Source organism: Mangifera indica, chromosome 15 (genome assembly GCF_011075055.1).
Source record: "Mangifera indica cultivar Alphonso chromosome 15, CATAS_Mindica_2.1, whole genome shotgun sequence".
NCBI classification, from domain to species: domain Eukaryota; kingdom Viridiplantae; phylum Streptophyta; class Magnoliopsida; order Sapindales; family Anacardiaceae; genus Mangifera; species Mangifera indica.
The window spans coordinates 11,456,600-11,478,639 of record NC_058151.1 but is presented as its reverse complement, the minus strand read 5'-3'; the positions used below and the strand labels follow the sequence as shown (position 1 = coordinate 11,478,639).

At 32.7% G+C, this 22,040-nt stretch overlaps 2 protein-coding genes across 5 annotated transcripts; one reads left to right on the top strand and one right to left on the bottom strand.

Annotated features, from left to right (window-relative positions):
- Window positions 1-6,533: 6,533 nt before the first annotated feature.
- On the top strand, window positions 6,534-14,741 carry LOC123197807 (plastidic glucose transporter 4). The gene is made up of 14 exons (XM_044612214.1): window positions 6,534-6,752; window positions 6,863-7,148; window positions 7,798-7,912; window positions 8,154-8,221; window positions 8,478-8,610; window positions 8,710-8,809; window positions 8,887-8,999; window positions 10,246-10,339; window positions 10,445-10,598; window positions 11,192-11,338; window positions 11,436-11,509; window positions 12,495-12,583; window positions 12,721-12,835; window positions 14,216-14,741. Exons 2-14 carry the CDS (start codon window positions 6,869-6,871, stop codon window positions 14,396-14,398), a joined length of 1,665 nt encoding a protein of 554 aa, XP_044468149.1. The 5' UTR covers window positions 6,534-6,752; window positions 6,863-6,868; the 3' UTR covers window positions 14,399-14,741.
- On the bottom strand, window positions 14,647-17,299 carry LOC123197809. 4 transcript variants are annotated; one of them, XM_044612216.1, is made up of 4 exons: window positions 17,078-17,299; window positions 15,981-16,041; window positions 15,702-15,831; window positions 14,647-14,940 (listed from the first exon to the last, which is right to left on the bottom strand). In XM_044612216.1, the coding sequence occupies exons 1-4, from the start codon at window positions 17,213-17,215 to the stop codon at window positions 14,898-14,900; spliced, it is 372 nt and encodes a 123-aa protein (XP_044468151.1). In that variant the 5' UTR covers window positions 17,216-17,299; the 3' UTR covers window positions 14,647-14,897. The 4 variants fall into 4 exon arrangements, with proteins under 4 accessions (XP_044468151.1, XP_044468150.1, XP_044468153.1 ...); XM_044612215.1 differs by having other exon boundaries at window positions 15,702-15,897; window positions 17,078-17,297; XM_044612218.1 differs by lacking the exon at window positions 17,078-17,299 and adding an exon at window positions 16,272-16,722.
- Window positions 17,300-22,040: the final 4,741 nt, after the last annotated feature.

Sequence of the window (22,040 nt, the reverse complement as noted above, 5' to 3'; positions counted from 1 at the left end):
CATTTCCTTTCATTCAAAAATTACGTTAGTTATAACGTACACAAAATATTGAAAGGAAGAGAACATGATACCAAAAGACAAAATAATATTTATGAGTCCAAAATAAATATGATGAACTTATAAAAATCTTGGGCATCCTTGTCACTATTCAAGTGACCCATATTGTTATTCTTTGAAAGAGGATTTGAAACATCAAGAATCATTAGATCGACAAGATCTAACTTATTAAAAATTTAATTCTTATGGGTGTTTAATATAGATCCACCCAACGTTTGTGTGTACTACAGGTACACCACCAATGACATTTATAACTACACTTATTATTTTGTAGTTTACTCTGCATTACAACTACTTCTGGTAGTTGCATTCACTTCAGGGAACGATATAATACAAGAAAATATTAATTCAGAATTTTCTTTTCCGATATTGTTACTACAGGAACATAAAATAAAATGTGGGGAATATTTTATCTGCCACATTCAAGAAAAGATTCTAAATTTTGCAGAGTTATACTAAATATAGAGTCATTGAGAGTATTATTAAATTTGATGTTCAAATCTATCTTTCAAATTTCTGCACAAATTTAATGGATTTATCATTATATCCATATTTCGGCTTGCAATCCTTCAGGGATATGACGCCCAAAAATAATAGTCTTGTATTTGCCCTTCTGAAACATTTTATTTAGTTAGTTTTTCAAGGCTCATAAATTCTAAGTGGAGACTAAAGCAAAAAACTCATTTAATATTATCCATCCAATTTTAGGAATTTTAGGTTCAATTATTGTCATATTTACAAAACTTCTGATTTTGTAGACAATATATATAAGTTAATCTTTGAAACTTCAGGTTCAACTATTATCTCATATTTACAAAATAACTGATTTTACAAGAGAAATATTATGATTAATTTTAGAAGCTTCAGGTCCATATATTATCCCATATCTACAAAACTTCTAGTTTTGTAATTAGTATTCAGAATATTATAATACGTATTCTGATTATATTTCGGACTTCAAGTCCATATTTTCACACTTTATGCAAACTTCAGGTTGCAAATGTGATATCATTATAAAGACTTTGATGAAACTTGGGACTTCCGGCCCATATATATGTATTCTCATGATTTTACAAACTTCAAATTGTAAATCGTAAAACTTGAGACTTCGGGCCCATATATATATTCTTACGATTTACAAGCAAGTTGTAAATCGGATATAAATAAAAATAAAGATTCAAATAAATAAATATGCGAATAAATAAGTATTCAAATAAATGGAATACAATAAAAATAAATATTTAAATAATATCAGGACTTCTGGTCCAGATTATTGGTTTTTGTAAACTTCAAGTTACAAATAATATTTGTGACTTTAGGTCGCAAATTTATAATTTCGTAAACTTCGGGTTACGAATGATATTCAGGATTTCAGATCCAGATCATGATATTCAGGACTGCAGGTCCAGATTCATAATTTTGTGAACTTCAAGTTACAAATAAGATTAAGAACTTCGGGTCCAGATTTATGATATTTCAAACTTCAGGTCTAAATTCATAATTTTGTAAACTTCAGGCTACAAATAATATTCAGGACTTCAGATCTAGATTCAAGAGTTTCAAGACTTCAAGTCTAGATTCAAGAGTTTCAAGACTTCAGGTCCAAATTCAAAAGTTTCAAGACTTCAGGTCTAAATTTACAATTTTGCAAACTTCGGGTTGCAAATATTGTATGATTATAAATAAAAATTAAGCAGAAATATAACAGAAATTAAAAGTCAACTGGGATATCCGTATTTATAATATTTAAGTAGCATAACAGCATAATAGAAAGATATAATATACCTGAGCTGATCGTGCTGATAACGTATTATAAATATAATGAAATAAATGGCAAAGTGATTGACTTGCCAAATGAAAATTATGATTTTATTAAGCCAAACCCACGGCAAAAGCAAGAAAGAAGCAAGAAGAAGCAAGAAGAAACGTATCGATTACATGAAGAGAGGGGGGTATTTATAGGAGAATTGCCGCCCCTCCAGCCAGTAAAAATAACTTTCTTTCAAGCTAAGTTTCTAAAGCCATTAATGCATTCCCATTGCCTTTTGGCCAAAGTCAACAATATGGGGTGGAAAAATCCACCATCTGGAACAGATATGACCATTTCTATTAATTTTCATTTCGTACTTTATTTCCTTTTGCCTTGTTAATTTATGTACATATTTCATTATTTCTGGGCACATTTCGTTAAGGACTCGGGAAAATAAGTTTGGGCCTAAATATTTGTAAATGAAGGCCCAATAAGTAATCTACGGCTCAGGAGAACAATGCTGTAAGCCTTCTCTGAAAGTAGTAAGGCCAGTAACGGTGTTTAAATCTGATTAATTAAATCGGCTTAATTTTTTAAATCAAATTAAATTTTTTATTTAAAAAAATTATAAATTGAAACTAAATTAATTTAAAAATTAATCGATTTTAAATCAAATCAAAAATACCAATTAACCGAATTGAAGCTTTAGTTAACTAGTTTTTGAACTGAATTTTAAAAAATTATCACATTTTATTATTTTTTCTAATTTTTTTGAAAATATATTAATTTTTTATTCAACTTTTTAAAAACCGGTTCGGTTTGATTAACCAATTTTAAAAATTAGATAAACCGATAATTGAACTAAAAAACTAGTTTTTCTATATTTTTTAATGTGAACTGGTTTTTCGAATAACCTATTTTTTCATTCTATTTTTAGTGTAAAAATCTATTTAGTTCAGTTGCCAGATAATTTTGAACACTCTAAAGGTAAGAGAATGAAGCAATTTGATCTTCCTCTTTGTTTGGTTTGTTAGTTTGAATCATATTACAAAAATGCAAGAGCAATGCTATAATTAATATAACATATGATTGAATGTTAAAAGATAAAAATTGTATAAAATACACGTTTTATATTTTTACCATATTAAACGTGTATTAAATAACTATAGTATATGTTGTTGTATTTTTGAATTTGTTCTTTGACAAAAGATAAAACAACGTTGTTATACGAAACACAAAACCACACTATTTTACACAAAGTATATATAACTCATCCTAAGTAATAACAAGTTGTGTTCATTCTCTTTCAAAATTGAGAATCTCTAACAATCGTAGGGGTCATTGTAAGGAAAGATTATCTTAATAATCTATCTTTTTGTTACTTGTATTATCTTATTTAGTTTGTTAATAATAAAATATTATAATAATTTTCTATTCCCAATAATGTCGTGACAAGTAATGTTAATGATAATTTAATTATCAGGTATTAAAAGATTATTAATATAATATTGATTTTATTATAATTTTATCTTTACTTACTTTTTAGAAGTAAAATACTCTTATTTTTAATTAATATAAGAAGTAATATGAAATATATTTTAAAATAATTATACTTAAAGACAGTTAAGTAAAATAATATTTTAATATTCTTTTATTACTTTCAATCAAACATAATAATTATTTATAATTATCAATTTTTATCAAATATAATAATAATTTATACCAAGTAATTTTCAAAGTAAACAGAAAATTTATTATAAATAGAAAAATCAACTATCCTAATTTATTAATTAGTTCTATTAATTACTCATTAACTTTAAAAAACTTAAATATTCACTCATCTTTTAAATTTTAAGGTTATTATTAAGGGTAAAATTGTCATTTAGTTAAATATATTTAAAAACTAAAACTTTATCATATTCTCTCAATTTAAAAATCTAAAATTTTCTTCTATCCAAGGTTTAAAAAATGATCATTTTCTCTTTAGGTTTTTTTTTTCTTTCTTAGGTGAACCACTCCCTCTTGGTCATTAACATTCTCCCTTCCAGTGGGCTTCTCTCTTCCTTTTGGTCTCATCGTAGCCCTCTCTTGGTCAGATGAATCATCTTATTGAGACGAAGATAATTGTGTCTTCGTTAGACCAAAGGAGGGTGGTGATGAGACCGAGAAGGAGAGAAAAGCCGACCGAAAGAGAGAACATTGATGGTTGAGAAGGAGCAGTTCGTCGGAGAGAGGAGAAAAAACCTGGGCTGAATAGTCATTTTTTAAATCTTGAGTAGAGTAAAATTGTTAAATTTTTAAATTTATAAAAAAAAAATATAATAAAATTTTAGTTTTTTTAATGCAATTTGTGAGTTCAATTAACACCATAGATTGTGAGAATGTTGAATGTGAGTAGGAGAAGATAGATAAAGTAGTTAGGGTTTTTTGTTTTTTGTTTTTTTGAGAGCTTTTTAGCTATTTTATAAAAAGAGAATATAAGTAACCATACAAAAATTGAAAATTTCCGAGCAATCATTTAAAGATATTCCCGTCTTTTAACTAAATCTATGATATACTCTAATAAAGGAAAATTAATTAAAATAAACAAAATTTTAAGCGTTTATACGTTTTTAGGTCACCCTAGAAAAGTTTTACCAAAATAAGCAAACTGTATTTTTTTTACCCTTATATTGAAAAACCAAGTAAAAATATTTTTTCTGAGAATGTGCGTTGGTTTATGATGGTTACAATGGTGGCTAGGGATTTTAGAGTGAAACCCTAAATATGTCGAATTATGTATATGAATGTTTTTGAATGTTTCGAACACTTAAAATAATGTAGTTTCGATGTTAATGGATGTCTGGAAGTGTAGCCGTTAAGAGACAAAAACGCGCAAATTTACAGTTTCGCGCAAATTGCGCAAATATACAGTGCCGCACAAGTCGCGCAAACATTGTTCACACCGCGCAAAAGTAGATATCATAGTCTGTGAACAGGATTTTTGCGCGATTTTGCAAGCGGTTTACGCAGTTGAATAGTGTTTGCGCGACACTGTAAATTTGTGCGCTTTTGTCTCTCAACGGCTACACTTCCAACATCCATTAACATCAAAACTACATCATTTTAAGCGTTCGAAATATTCAAAAACATCTATATACATAATTCAACATATTTAGGGTTTCACTGTAAAATCTTTAGTCACCATCGTAACCATCATAAACCGACGCACATTCTCAGAAAAAATATTTTTACTTGGTTTTTCAACATAGGGGTAAAAAGGATAAAAAAAATACGGTTTGCTTATTTTGGTAAAACTTTTCTAGAGTGGCCTAAAAACATATAAACACTTAAAATTTTGCTTATTTTAAATTTTTAGTTTTTTTAATGCAATTTGTGAGTTCAATTAACACCATAGATTGTGAGAATGTTGAATGTGAGTAGGAGACGATAGATAAAGTAGTTAGGGTTTTTTGTTTTTTTTTGTTGAGAGCTTTTTAGCTATTTTATAAAAAGAGAATATAAGTAACCATACAAAAATTGAAAATTTCCGGGCAATCATTTATAGATATTCTCGTCTTTTAACTAAATCTATGATATACTCTAATAAATTTCACTAACAAAATTGGTGAATGAGTGAAAAAATAGGTTTTTTAAATTCTAAAATACGGTTAGATTTGAAACAAGCTTGTTCAAATATGATGTAAGTTTTATTCAAATGAATCTAAACTTAAGTCTGATATGTACAAATTTAAACTCGAATTTGAGCTAAAATTTATTTAAAAATTGATTACAAGTCCAAACCTGAACTTGATATAGACGAACTTGAATTAAAATATATTAAAACAATTTTTTAAATGATGTCATATAAGTCACAAGGGAACCAAAATTGACGAATGAGTTCGGTGAGTTCGAGCCAAATTCGGTTTGTCTATATGAATCTATATCAAATACGAACTCTTAATCTATAAAGTGAGTTGAACATAAATAAATTATTCTCTAGACTTGATAAGTCCAAAATGAGCCCCTCAAAAAATGAGTTTTATCATATTTAAATTTGATTTAGTTTGAATCTAATCATACTTTAGAAGATGATAAATCATGATTTCACCGAAGTTTGATGGGAAATTGGCATTTTGCCTCGGCTCGGCTTTTTAAGGGCCGGCTTGAGTTCGGCTCGAGCCGAATTCGGCTCGGCTCGAGTTTGGCTAGTTTTCAGTTCGGCTCGGTAACGGCTCGGCTCGGCTCATTTTTTATATCAAAACGACACCATTTTGTATATATATATGGATCAAAACGATGCCATTTTGTATAAAAAAATTTTTAAAAAAATATACCGAGTCAACCCGAGCCAGCTCGGACTCGGCTCGAGCTCGATCAAGCCGAGCTGAGCCCAGCTCGAGCTCGATCAAGCCGAGCTGAACCCGGCTCGTTTTGGGCTCGAACCGAGCCGAGCCAAGCTCGAGCTCGAGCTGGCTCGGCTCGAATCCAGCCCTAATTTTGCCTACTTTTAGTCAATAAAAAAACCTTCTGTCGAAAACATCATCTTGTAAGGCTATCTGAAAGTCTAAAGTCAGCACCTGCAACCAACCACACAAAACCGAAACTCCTAAGCTCCATATCCACGACATCCCTTCAATCTAAACCCACGTAATCATCCAATAAATCATTTCATTTTTACTATCCAAAACGATACTATTTCAAGTAAAAAAATAAATATTTACAATAAAATAAAAATAATTTCATTTGATTCCAAAATCCATCGGAATGAGAGAATAGAATTCTCCACCAAACTTTGTTTTTGCTGCTGTCTTCACTCTCTCGACGGAACTTCCTAAGCTCCTCTCTGTTACTGTCAAATAACACAACAATCTTATTTCTGTTTCTTTCGAGTCAAATCTTCTGATTCCTCGCTCACTGTTGCTTTACTCGAACTTTCAATCTGAATCAGACACTAAACGGTGCCGTATGTACTCTCTGTTTTCTTTTTCTGTTTTGTCAATGTATTATTTGTAGGTTTTTTTTTTTTTACTGATTTTGACTTTTGTGTTATGTTATTTGAATTTCTTGGATCAGACGACAATGCAAGCGTCCACATACGCAGTCAAACCGAGTGTAGGTTTTCAGGCGCGGAGTCGGCGGGGAGTTTCGGCTTGTTTTGGTGACTTTAAGGGGTTAAACTTAGCTTTGAATGGTAGTTTTGATAAGAATAATAGTATTTACATTAGAAGTGGGACCTCTTGCTGTGGATTGCGTCTCGACGCGGCTACTATGGGAGCTGAGCTCACGCGTGCGAGATTTGGAGTTGAAAGTCTGTTCAGGTCAACGGCTAAGCCACGATCAGTTAGAGCTCAAGCCACTGGTTCGTTTGATTCTCAATCGTTTCGTTCAAGTGATATATTCTCTGTTTTGGTTACTGCATCTATGAGTTTGTGTTCGGAATTGGTTGACACGTTATGTTGTTTATCTTTCGAAATCAATGATGGCCGATTTTTTTTTTTATTTATTTATTTTTGCTTATTTCCATTTTATATGATAAGTTCCAGCTGATTGGATAAGTGTTTTTTTTTTTTTTTTTGGTCTATTGATGTGGAGAGTTTTAGCTAACTGTAAATAGCTGGTCAGTTGAGCCGATGACATAAACGCTACAAGCCATTTGGTAATTGAAAAGTAAAACAAATAATTTAGTTAAAAGGCTGATAAAAAAAAGATGATGATGCTCTTAAACATTAAAAAGCAAAAGACGCAATTTAATGTGATAACTGTGTGTTAAATTTCATTGCTTGTAACTCTTGAGCAATACCATGGTGGTCTGAGTTATCAACATATATGCGTTAATGCAACAAGCACAAAATGGTGGCAATATATTTTCATTTGGATGAATCAGCATGGTATGCATGTGATGTGGGATATTTCTAATCAAATGATTGAAAGTTATCCTTACTGTGGAGATATTAATTTATTTGTTCTATTTCCATATTTGATGAGTACCCTTTGAAAATGGACAATAGATGGAGACGTGGAAGATGTTATGCCTTACAAGCCTCAGGAGAAATCTTCTGGAGTAGTCTTGCCTTTTGTTGGGGTTGCTTGCCTTGGAGCTATTTTATTTGGTTACCATCTGGGGTATGTGTTTGTTTAACTCAGATATAGCATTCACTTTTCTTTTGTTTTGGAGTTATAATTCAATAACTTTGTTGATACCCTTGCCATACGTTTTATTCAGTGTGGCTGTATGATTGGTTGTGATTACATTGTGAAACTTGGTTGTGGAATTTTAAGGCAAACATTTGTAGTTATTCTAGTGTATCATTGAACTTGTTTTGTTCATGTGTAAGTGATTCGCTAATATTTTTTATTACTTCAGGGTTGTAAATGGTGCTCTTGAATACCTTGCCAAGGATCTTGGGATTGCTGAGAACACTGTCTTACAAGGCAAGTTCAGTAAATTGCTTAAGTAAAAATTCCAATGGAAATAAATGTGTGTAACAACAATGAAATTAAAAAATATATATAATAAATTAATTCTTGTAGTTTCAAGCCATAATCATATTGTCACGGGCTACATATAAGCTTGTAAATCATGCGTCTTTTTTCTTTGGTTTCATTATGCTTTTCCTTTTTGTGTAATTTCACGATTGCTGAAAGTTTCACAACCTAATAATTAGCTAGCTTATATCAATTTGAGTAGGATGGGTTGTCAGTACACTACTTGCTGGTGCCACTGTTGGTTCTTTCACTGGAGGAGCATTGGCAGACAAGTTTGGCAGAACAAAAACTTTTCAATTAGATGCAATCCCTCTTGCAATTGGAGCATTTTTATGGTGTGTCCTTTTTCATTTATTCACCCGGTAGTATTAGGTGAAACCCAAAACTATATATATTTTCTGGAAACTGATGCTTCAAATTGTTAATGTTTTCAGTGCTACGGCCCAGAGCGTGCAAACGATGATAATTGGTCGCATACTTGCTGGCATTGGAATTGGCATCTCATCTGCCATTGTACCACTTTACATATCTGAGGTAGTATATGTGTGTGTATTTTTTATACTGTATAATTTTTTGAGGCAGAACATCCTAACAGTATCTTTATTTCTTAGATCTCACCAACTGAAATTCGTGGTGCCCTTGGCTCTGTAAACCAACTTTTTATCTGTATTGGGATTCTTGCAGCATTGGTGGCTGGATTACCTTTAGCTGGAAACCCTATATGGTAATTATCCTTCCATTCTTTGCCTTTTGTAAACATTATTGACCTTGTTAAAGTTAAAATCAGGCTGATTTATTAGTGGTTCACGAAATCCTTGGAATAGTCATAATAATCCTCTGGAATTTGTTTGGAAAACTTCCTTGATTGAGGTTTTTGATGTTTTTAAAGAGGCCAACTGCGGCAGCTAGATTTTTTATCTAACTTAGTGGCAGGTCGTTTTATTGCTAAATTGAATGAGATGAATCAAATCAAAAGCATTTAAGTGAACATAATGTATTATATAGTCTGAGACCATTTGATCATCTCCTAGATAAATTCTAGAATTTTGAATGGGCACGTGTTTGGATCCCAAATGCAAGGTATGAGACTTGGATCTCATATTAGAAAGTATGAGTTTCTAGTACAGGTTTTATATAGATTTAGGCTTTCCTATCTCAATAGCTAGCTTTTGAAGTCTAGTTCTGTCAAGGTTCATATCAGCACGTCATTTTGCTTTAGATGTTCTAAAAATAGTCTCTGGATATCTTACCTTGGTCAAATAAGTTGATGTTCTACATGCCATTCATAATTGGAGCACCCGGAAAACAACTATTTTAAGATTGCTTCTTTGAAAATATGAGCGAATTGATTTACAATTTAGTATTCTTAGTTAGAGATCCTATATGATTTTACTTGTTAGAGATGTTCAGCGTGATTTCTTTCCTCAGAATATACCAGTAAACCTGTTTCCTTTAGAAAGATAATTGACTATTGTGCTGCAAAAATTCCTCTTACTAACTTGTGGATTAGATAGTGGTACAGAGTAGCAAGATACTCTGAATGTACTACCTCTTGATGTGGTGATTTAAATATTTTTTGAAGTTGTGCATGAATTATTACTAGCCCTTTCTTGATGTGTATTGTCATTTTTTTAATAAATACATCTGAGTCTGTACAAATTTTTTGTGTGAATTTGCTCTTGTAAATATGTTGAGGGAAACATTTCTGCCATCTTTAGTCAATATATTGTTTATTGAATAATATTGAAATTTTTGGGGAAAAAAAAACTCTTTTTTAGGTGGTGTTCTTTTTTTGTTTTTTACAAAAAAAGAAAAAAGGAAATTTGCCGTTGATTGTTGGAGAAGCTTTGCAGAAATTAAAATCTTTTAAATATTCAAATGTTCGATTGAGGATTTGAACATCATATTGACCAAGCAGTTTTTGCTTCTAAATTTTCCTCTCTTGTTATGTTCTCTTTATGTAATTTTAGGTGGAGGACAATGTTTGGTATTGCAGCTGTACCCTCTATTTTATTGGCACTTGGAATGGGATTTTCTCCAGAAAGCCCCCGGTGGCTTTTTCAGGTTTTTTTGCAGATAGTCTCACAGAAATATATACTCTATTTACATTGCCCATGTATTTGTTTTCAGCTTCAAATATCTATCATCTGAAGGCATTTTATTTTGCAGCAAGGAAAGATTTCTGAAGCTGAAAAAGCTATAAAGACACTATATGGGAAAGAAAGAGTTGGTGAAGTTATGCATGATCTAAGAACAGCAAGTCAAGGATCTGCCGAGCCAGAGGCAGGATGGTTTGATTTATTTAGCTCTCGCTATTGGAAAGGTATACATAAAACTCATTGAACAGAGCTTGTTGTTTTTTATTTTAGATATCAAGTATGGATCTTCTTAGGCATTGTACTTCGCATATGTTCCATGCTGCAAGCTCCATCATTTGATGTGCCATTGGATTGTTGTGGCTTGATTGTTTCACATGATCTGGTCTCATTTGAATAGTGATCTGTTTGAAGGACTAAAGTCAAACCTGATGTTCCATTCTCTTGGATAAACCTCATAATGGTCACTATTGCATGAATGACATCTATAAACACTAGATCTTTCACATTGGGTGGATGAACATTTTGAACTATGAGGTCAAGTTTCAACAACCACATGACCCCATAAAACAATGGCAGTTAGGCGATTCATAGATTTTAACTGAAATGATGATTTCTTAGTGGTACCAATGAGTTAATCTCAAGGGGAATAGTGCTTAAGTCTGATATGACTAAAAACATGTTCAAACCAATATATTATAACTTTCTATGCGTTGATCCCATTTCTGATACCTGTTTGATTATGTTTGTGGTGACTGATACTGTCTGATTTAAAAAGGCAAAAGTTTTCTTCAATTTCCTAACATATGCCTTCCTCTAGTTGTGAGTGTTGGTGCATCACTTTTCTTGTTCCAACAATTGGCTGGGATAAATGCCGTGGTATATTATTCTACTTCTGTGTTCCGTAGTGCTGGAATTGCATCTGATGTTGCAGCGAGTGCTCTTGTTGGGGCAGCAAATGTCTTTGGTTAGTGATTTGTTATAGTTTTTGGAAATTTTGGGCTTTTTTCTTTTCTTCAAAATTTGGTTGCACTTTTAAGTGTGGCTTACTTGTGCTCTTGCAGGAACTGCTATTGCATCCTCTTTGATGGACAGACAGGGAAGGAAAAGTCTTCTGTTGACCAGCTTTGGAGGAATGGTAGAGTTTTTACTACCTATCTTTTTATCCACCGTAGGCAAGAGATAATATGACATGTCTTGATGATTCATACTATAATCAACAATGTAGCACAAAAATTTATATACTATGCTTTCTCCTGTGTTCTATTTCTGAGTCACTAGGGGATCCTATTTATAAGGTCTTAGTTTTCCATCTTCATGTAGATTATGGCTTCCGTTAAAAGTAACAAAATATGGTCTTACGAATCTTACTGGTTGAAGATCAAATCTGAATTTTTATATATACACCCTTGAAGTAGAAAATGCTTAGCAAATCTAGATCGGAGGTTTCAGTGTTTAGAACTTGCATATACAACTCCAAATATGTATATTGACAATTAAATACGAACATTTGGTTTCTGCAACATGAATTCACTTTCAAGATTTGATTAGATTTCTTGTTATGCCTGGTTTATTAGTTTCTTAAACAAGTGCATGCTAATTATGTGCTCGTTGGGGAATATGAGTTCTCTCATTCTGTCTGTATCTTAAAGTAGTCCTGTATGAATGTCTCAAATGTTAGTTCTAAGAAAGTTTTTTAGGATGGCTTTTACTTGCATGGAAAGCATAATATGAAGCCTGACTTCATTCTTTTCCATATGCATACCAATATTACCTCATGTGTTTCTCAGATTCTGGATAGCGGATCAATTTTGTAAATTAATCAAACTCAGCTATGACAACTATTCTTCATGCTTGAATTGTAGTTTAAGATTTACTTAGTGAAGGATGACAAATTGAGAGTTTGTCAGAGTGTTTATTTTGAATGGGCACTATGGCTACCTGTAATAATACTGTGAAATTATGTTATTTTCTTTCTTTTAGTTTGCATGCGAGTATATGTATTCATCAGTTTTGGATGTTCCTTCCTGCCAAAACTGTTATGCACATTTATTTACTCATATTTATTTTCTATTAACTGATAAAATTTCTTTTTGTGCTCTCTCCCTTTGCTCTCACTTAAGGCTGCTTCAATGTTGCTGCTTTCCTTGTCCTTCACATGGAAAGTCCTGGCACCATATTCTGGCACTCTTGCCGTTGTTGGGACTGTCCTGTAAGTTTACACTGTCCTTATTAGTAATTTCCCCCTTCCTGCCTTGGGAGCTGTAATCCTTTGAGACCTAAACCTTCCATTTCTGTCCGCTAATGTTGCCCATGAAATCTAACGATGATTTCATTGCATTAACGCAGCTATGTCTTGTCCTTTTCACTTGGTGCCGGTCCTGTGCCTGCTCTTCTCCTGCCAGAGATCTTTGCTTCAAGAATCAGGGCAAAAGCAGTTGCATTGTCATTAGGCATGCATTGGGTAAGTCTTAAATGAGCAGCTAGGATTTTTGTGGTTTTTTGGGCTATTGAAAATGATTGAATTATTTTTTAAAGGAACCTATTTTCCCTATAACTAATTAAAGAGTAATGCTATATGCAAATACTGATATATCACTATATGATTAAACAATTTTAAATTAAAGATAAAACAATATATAATCATATAGTGATAAGTCATTATTTATGCATATAGTTTTATTGCTAATTAAATTAAGGCGAAATGACTATTTCTCACTCAAAGTTTGGTACAAACTCAACTTTTCATCCGCTAATTATTGAAAACCCAAATATCTACTCATCTGTTAAATTTTACTATTATTGTCATGGTTAAAATTGTTATTTATTAAAATATTTTGAAAAACTAAAAATTTATCACATTTTCTCCTCTACGTTTAAAAATCTAGCAAAATTTCCCTCATCTAAGGTTCGAAAACTTAACATTTTTTCATAAGGTTTTTTCAGTCACCACTGTTGGCAGTCGGAGACGGCTGCATTCTCTGTATCTCTTGGCTTCTCTTTTAGTGGCACTTTATTTCTGGTCATTGTCAGTCGAAGAAACTAGCCAATGAAGACAAATCGTTCATCTCTAAACAAAGATGTGATTCGTCTGTGTCTATAGATAAAAAATAGTCTTTGTTAACTGGTTTCCTCGATTGGTGATGACAAAAAATGGAGCGAGACTGAGAGAGAAGCTAAGAGGGAGGGAGAATACTATCGTTGTTGTTGTTGATTCTGGCCACCGACAGTGTGTTAGAAAAGCTCTAGGGGGAAAATATAAGTTTTTTAAACTTTGGGTGGGTGAATTATTACTTTTTAAACCTAGAGGGGTGGAAATATGATAGTTTTTTTAATATTTTGAAATATTTTTGTTAAATAACAATTTTACCCCTGACAATAAAAGTGAAATTTAACAGATGAGTAAGTATTTGAGTTTTCGATAGTTAACGGGTGGGAAGTTGGGTTTGCATCACCCCTAGGGTGGGAAATAGTCATTTGGCCTTAAATTAATCAAAAAATGCTCAAAAGATGGGAATGATGATATTTGACAAGCAATAAAACTATGTATATACCATTTTGAATAGATAATTGAGTACACATATAATGTATCATTATGTGGTTGAGTGATTTTAAATTAAAGATAAAGTAATATTCAATCACATGATGACACATCATATATATTGAATTATCATATGACAGTACTCATATTTTAATCCATAAAATCATAGGCCGCCATAAGATATTGGAAGTATAAGATGTTGGTGTCTATCATTTTGTTTAACGTCAATTAGGCTGTATTAAATTCTTATATTTTATCGTTCTTCCATGAATTTGCTCTCTTACACTGGGTTTTGTGTGACAGATATCCAACTTCGTCATTGGCCTGTATTTCTTAAGCGTTGTGAACAAATTTGGTATCAGCTCCGTCTATTTGGGATTTTCAACCGTTTGTCTTCTTGCTGTCGTGTACATAGCTGGTAAAGTCGTAGAAACAAAGGGGCGATCTTTGGAGGAGATAGAGCTAGCTCTTAATCCAGCAATTTAAGTCTGGAAATCTAAGAAGTTGCATACGGTAATAGTCTCACTTTGGCTTCCGGACACAGACCTTAAAATCAGTGGTGTTTTTCTCCTGTAGAGAGCTTCCCCTTGTTCTACCCAGACTTCGGTATAAGACCGACTTGTTTGTTCAGCGTCATTTTGCTCTTTTCTGAATAAATGTTTTAAGATCAAATGTAACCGGATTAAATATTTTTTTTTATGTTTCTGTATAAAATCCCAGACATGAAGCACAACTGAAGAGTCATTGGAGCTGAGTGACATAAACAGGTGAGATTTTTGTTCTTTGGTGGTTTTACAATTATAAAATAATCCAGTTACATGTTGAAATACTCCCTTTTCTTCTTTGCTGCCAATTGTTTCACACAACACTGCTACAATATATACACCAGAAATCAAGCATTCGCTCTAAACATGTCAATAAAATACATATTAATAGCTTCAAAATTGGCCCCCCAGATAGTGTCTAAAGCTTGATCTGGTAATACCTACATGTTGGCTTTTCTTTCCCACCTTTCCTTGGTGTCAAGCCTGCCAACACAAAGAAAAGAGTTAAGGTTATACAAAGAAACTGAAAGAATGGTGATCCATGATGCAACATAAACATAAACTATTCTTCATTTAAACTGTTTTGGCACAAATTTTGGGTCAAAGTGTTGAAATGGAAAAGAGAGACGGAAAGTGGACCGATGATATTCTAAAACATACAATTACATATTCTAGTTAAATGGTTCAGCTTATACATATGTTTACTGCATGATAATGGTCAACAAAACTCAGTGAAATGAAGATTACAAAGTCGACTAACTTCAGAAACCTTAACCATCTCACACACAAAATCTCCAAATGATCCCTCTACACGGACTGAAACATGAGAAAACACGTAACATAAAGTGCAGGTTGGTGCGGGTGGAAAACACTGCCGGGAAGACTACTAAACGTGTCACCCCACTTATTGTGAAACTCAAATCAGATATTGAAGGGGAGAGATATATGATATATGCCACCTACTCGTTACAATTTTCAGCTGTTTCGTTCCTAAAGGATAATACTCTTGTGACTCATAGATTCAGTAAAAATTTTGCATTACAAGGAAACAGTGAACTTAGGACAACTGATTTCTCATGAGACTCGGTGTTTGAACATATGCATAGGTTTAATACAAAAATGCATATCAGATCTAAGAATTCCAACTACCATAAAAGAAACTAATATGAATTATGTGTTTTTTTTTTATTTTTAAATTTTAGATGCAAAATAATAACTAGCAAGTGGCTGAGTAGAAATCATACCCCCAAAATAGTTTTTGGCGCTTCTTTGTAGCAGACTCTGCCGGAACAGTGTCTTGATGCACAGAGGAATTATTGTTCCCATCGCTTTTCAAGTTTGCAACACTTGAATATTCAGTTGACGTAGTTGAAACTGTATTGACATGATCCTTGGAATCAAGGTCTTTTTCATGAGATTTGCTGGTCCCATATACCTTTCCTATGAGGAATTTAGATAGGTGACCCACCCATACATCCCATATGAAAAATAAAAAACATGATTATGCAAAGATAAAAAGGTACCTTTTGATTTCTTATGAAACTTTGATTTTGATTTTACTTGTAAGCGCCTCCTATGCAGCTCCTAAAATACAGGTGATTCAATCGTTATAGAAGAAGTTAAACAGATGCATGAAAGAGAAAAGAAAAGGATGTTCAAGAAAACCAAAGAAGTAAACATTTAGCCAACAATATCACAAAACAACATAAGAAATTTTACAAAAGCACTCGGCATGAAAGTATGTACAGCAGTAAACAGTTCCAAATCACTAACCAAAAAAATAAAAAAAATCAGTCAGTAATTTCTAATGTCACCTGCAGCTCAAATTTCCACTCCATGGCCTTACAGCATGTAAAGTTGCACTGATCTTAGGTTAACTGGCAGTTTTTTCTGCAGCAAAATCTGATATTATAGCATCTAAGAATCCTGCTTGACTTTTCTCTAATTGCAACAATCTATTACTTGAAAAAGAACAATAGCCCTAAGCGAATCTAACCTGCAACTCCATTCCCAATTAGACAATCCCGAAACAGATGCTGATGCCATGCCAGCCTCTTTCAGACTGGTTCACCATTATAAATCTAAAAACCAAGTTGGCAGGAATCTTGCATGAATGAAAATTTCATAAGGCTAAGAAGTAATAAGAATTAGGCACCAGCTTTATTAGGGTTCTTTATTAAATTTTACATTCCACACAAAAGAGAAAATCAACAGGCATATCTTGCGACCCTATTCCTATCTTTTGCACTTTCATTGAACCAACTTCAAAACCTTTGGGGCTGTCCTTCTGAACATCTGAAATAATTTTCCCCTCTGAAAAAAGTAAAAACTAAAATATGTATGACAAATTCAATATGCAGTCATACAATGGCAGACTTTTTCGGCTCAAAAACATAAACTTGAGAGAGGAAAGTCAATAAGCTACAGAACTAGCTTCCTAACAATTAAATTATCAAAGATGCATCATCACCATCTAAGACATAACAAAATTCATCAATGATCATCAAGTGGGTTTCCATAATTTGCAATAAACACAAAAGAATTTGGAGAAAAAGCAAAATACATACGCAAATATGTGGTAAAGAGAGAGATAAGAGAGGTAATAAATAGATGAAATTACTTGGAACTTGGATAGCTGGTCTTGGGTGACACCTTTCGGCTTGAAATTGGGTTGTAAAAGTTGGGTTGATCGTATCGCGGCTTCTCTTTTTTCATCTTCTTCCTTGTCCGTTACCTCATCTTTGTCTTGTTTTTTCATCCTTACAAAGCGATGCCTCAACGCTGCGTTTAATACCCAGATTTTCCCACTAAATGGAGGGCGCTATGCTACTCTGCGGTTATGTAATAAAGAGTGGTAAAATAGACTTTACAATTTTAAAATGGGAAATTTTAAAAATTAGGCAAAATTAAAGGGGTCTAAGCGAAATTGCCTAAAAAATTCAGGTTAAAGCAAAAATGCTCAGGTTTTGTGAAATGACGAAAATGCCCCCATATATAAACACAGCAAATTTTCACTGTGCAATTCAAAGAAAATTCGAATTTTTAACGCATCCCACGGCAATCCCACGGGGAACGTCATTTTCGCCGATTTGCTTGCTTTCCGACAACCGAAAATGGAAAATAATGTTATCACATCTCCCGTAATCTTGTTTGGATCAAGTTATTGCTCATATTATTGAGATTTGATTGAGATTTTTCGGTTTGAAATTTTAGGGTTTACGGTTTGAACAATGCTTAAAATGTTTTGATTCTTGATTGTTTTTGTTGAATTAATTGAGGGGTTTTGTGTTATACAACGTGTAGATTCGATTTATGTGAAAATCGGTGGCTAAAACGACCAAAATTTGGCCGGAAATGACTGCCGAAGAGATCGGCAGTCGACTGGGAACAGTGTTTCCCACGTCAAAATCAATAATCCCACGTTCAGCCTAATTTCGGGGGGGGAACTTAGCTTTTTAAAATAATTGGGGCGACGTGGGAAATCCTTAGCCCACGTGGGGTTTTTTTGAATTTTATCACGTCAACGTGAGTTTTGCAAAATTACAAAAATGTCCATATATATAACACAGAAAAAATTGCTATTTCCCACATTAATATTAGCGAAATTACTGTGCATTTCTCTCAAATTTCAAAGCATTTTCACGTCACCACGTTCATCCCACGGGCGAGATTTCCGTCAATTTTCTTGATTTCCGGCACCCACAAATGGCAAAGAAGATTAGTATATCTCCCTTAATCTTGTTTGGATCAAATTATTGCTCATATTATTAAGATTTGATTGAGATTTTTCGGTTTGAAATTTTAGGGTTTACGGTTTGAATAATGCTTAAAATGTTTTGATTCTTGGTTGTTTTTGTTAAATTGATTGAGGAGTTTTGTGTTAGACAACGTGTATATTTGATTTATGTAAAAATCGGAGGCTGAAACGACCAAAATTTGGCCAAAAATGACTGCCGAAGAGATCGGCAGTCCGACGTGGGAACAGTGTTTCCCACGTCAAAATTGTCCAGTCCACGTTCAGCCAAGATTGGCTGTTTTTGGGGGGGAAAAGTAGCTTTTTTAAAATATTGGGAAGCTGGGGAAATTCCTTAGAACACAGTGGACCTTTTAGAATTTCAGTTTTCATGAGGGGGTAAATTGAGATTTTTCTTATCTAGGGTTTTTGATTGTGTACTTTTCAAATTTTATATCCGTTTTTTCTGTTCTAAGGTTTTTCAACTTTTAGAATTCGAATTTCAATTCCGTTTTTTCGAATTTCATCGTTTTACGCGATATAAACTCGTATTTTTAAGATTTTCGAAGGATTTTTCGATTGTTCCCATTCTAGGATTTTTCAACTTTTAGAATTCGAATTTCAATTCTGTTTTTTCGAATTTCATCGTTTTACGAGATATGGACTCGTATTTTTCAGATTTCCGAAGGATTTTTCGATTGTTCCCATTCTAGGGTTTTTCAACTTTTAGAATTCGAATTTCAATTCCGTTTTTTCGGATTTCATCGTTTTACGAGATATAGACTCGTATTTTTCAGATTTCTGAAGGATTTTTTGATTGTTCCCATTCTAGGGTTTTTCAACTTTTAGAATTCGAATTTCAATTCCGTTTTTTCGGATTTCACCGTTTTACGAGATATGGACTCTTATCTTTCAGATTTTTGAAGGATTTTTCGATTGTTCCCATTCTAGGGTTTTCAACTTTTAGAATTCGAATTTCAATTCCGTTTTTTTGGATTTCACCGTTTTACGAGATATGGACTCTTATCTTTCAGATTTTCGAAAGATTTTTCGATTGTTCCCATTCTAGGGTTTTTCAACTTTTAAAATTCGAATTTTAATTCCGTTTCTTCGGATTTCACCGTTTTACGAGATATGGACTCTTATCTTTCAGATTTTCGAAAGATTTTTCGATTGTTGCCATTCTAGGTTATTTCAATTTTTAGAATTCGAATTTCAATTCCGTTTTTTCGGATTTCATCATTTTACGAGATATGGACTCGTATTTTTCAGATTTCTGAAGGATTTTTCGATTGTTCCCATTCTAGGGTTCCCAATCTTGTTTTTTAAGTTTTGTCATTTCCTTTTTGATTATTTGATATTTTTCATCTTTTTATGTTTTTTCCACGTATACATTTGTTTACATATTTGTTTTTACTCATGTCTAACGAATTTTTTACATTGTCTCAGGATATTTCTTGTAAAAGAAGACGGGTTGACAGCGAGCTGCGAATTCCTGACGAGACCAGACACTTCCGGGCAGAGGCGATATGTCGTGCACAGCGTGCCGCATTATCTCGGATTACTGCTACATTGACCCTAGATCAGCTACGACTATTTGAGAGGACATGTTTCGGGTATCTCCTTCGTTTACCCGAAACCAAATTCTCCGGGATGTTGGTTCATGCGTTTCTACTCCGACAGTTACATCGACCCTCTACCAGAGACGATTAGCGACGCAGTTGTATTTTCATTGTATCGAGTAGCTCACAGATGTATATTTATCGTTATTCCTATATTTAGATGTATATATTTATTGTATGTTCATATGTGTATGATATACTTTATTTGTGGTTATATATGGATGTGTATCGTATTTGAGTTCATTTTTTAAATAATCTTGTCATGAAAAAACAAAAAAAAACGTATAATTACTCAAACCCTAGAATGACAACAAACGGAAAATCCTTCAGAAATCTGAAAAATGCGAGTCGATATCTCGTCAAACGGTGAAATTCGAAAAAACTGAACTAAAATTCGAATTCTAAAAGTTGAAAAACCCTAGAATGGCAACAATCGAAAAATCCTTCAGAAATTTGAAAAATACGAGTCGATATCTCGTAAAACGGTGAAATCCGAAAAAATGAAATTGAAATTCGAATTCTAAAAGTTGAAAAACTCTAGAATGGCAACAAACGGAAAATCCTTCGGAAATCTGAAAAATACGAGTCGATATCTCGTCAAACAGTGAAATTCGAAAAAACTGAACTAAAATTCGAATTCTAAAAGTTGAAAAACCCTAGAATGACAACAACCAAAAAATCCTTCAGAAATCTGAAAAATACGAGTCGATATCTCGTAAAACGGTGAAATCCAAAAAAACGAAACTGAAATTCGAATTCTAAAAGTTGAAAAACCCTAGAATGGCAACAAACGAAAAATTCTTCGAAAATCTGAAAAATATGAGTCGATATCTCGTAAAACGATGAAATCCGAAAAAACGAAACTGAAATTCGAATTGTAAAAGTTGAAAAACCCTAGAATGGCAACAAATGGAAAATCCTTCAAAAATCTGAAAAATACGAGTCGATATATCATAAAACGGTGAAATTCGAAAAAACGGAACTGAAATTCGAATTCTAAAAGTTGAAAAATGAAAATGTCTTTACAATGTAAAATATCCAAAAACCCCTCATATTTATCTAAAATTATTTTAACCCCCATAATGAGTGAGGGGAGTTATATAAATGAAGGGAAGAGTAATTTTGACATTTTAGAAAAAGTTTGAAATAAATAAATAAATATCAAAATGCCTTTATAATGTAAAATATCCAAAAACCCCTCATATTTATCTAAAATTACATTAAAACCCTATAATAAGTGGGAGAGTTATATAAATATGAGGGGAAGGGTAGTTTTGGTATTAAAAAAAGTCATAGGCATTTTTTTTTTGGAACAGTGATTTTGGGCATTTTGGCTTGAAAATAGTGATTTTGGGTATTTTTGCTTAATGGGTGGGCATTTTGGCCATTTTTTAAAATTTCCCTTTTAAAATTGGCCAAAAGACTTATCCCCACCCAAGGGCTACAGTAAACCTAAAACTCATACTCGTTAAATTTTGAAAATCTAAATACTTATCTATTTATTAAATTTTATTATTACTATAAAAAATAAAATTTTTATTTAAAAATTTTATTTAAACTTTATTTAGAATTACCCTCTTGAAATTTTTATTTTTACCCCTACCTTTACAAATTTCTATTGTTAAAAATTGATTTTTTCTCCTCTATGCTTAGGGTTGTAAAACTCCTATTTTTTTTATATCCGTTGCCTCCTAGAGTTCTAAAAGACTTCATTTTCATCTTTATTCAACTTTATCCTCATCTTTAGTGACCAATCATCGTCATAGATCATCGACTTTCTCTCTCTTACCTTCTTAGTTGCTCTTCTTTGACTCTCTGACCACCTTCATTCGAGACGAAGACGAAATTGCTTTGTTGGAGATAAAGCAATTTTTTATTCGTCTTCAATAAAGACAATCAGAAAGAGAAATGAGACTAATTAGGAGAGAGTAAAAAGATGGGAAGGAAAGAGTTGACGGTCAAAGACGACAAACGGTCATCGAAGAGAAGGATTTGAAAACCTTAGGGAGAATAAGAGTGAAAATGAAGTGTTCTAAGAATCTAGGGGAGTGACGTATATAGGAAAAATATGAGAGCTCTGCAATTTTAGACTTGAGGGGTAAAAGTCATTTTTAAAATATGGAAATTATGAGGTTACAGGATAGAAATAAAAATTTTAAAACTTGAGGGTAATACTAAAATATGAGTTTAAATAAAATTTTTAAATGATGACTTTACCTCCGATAGTA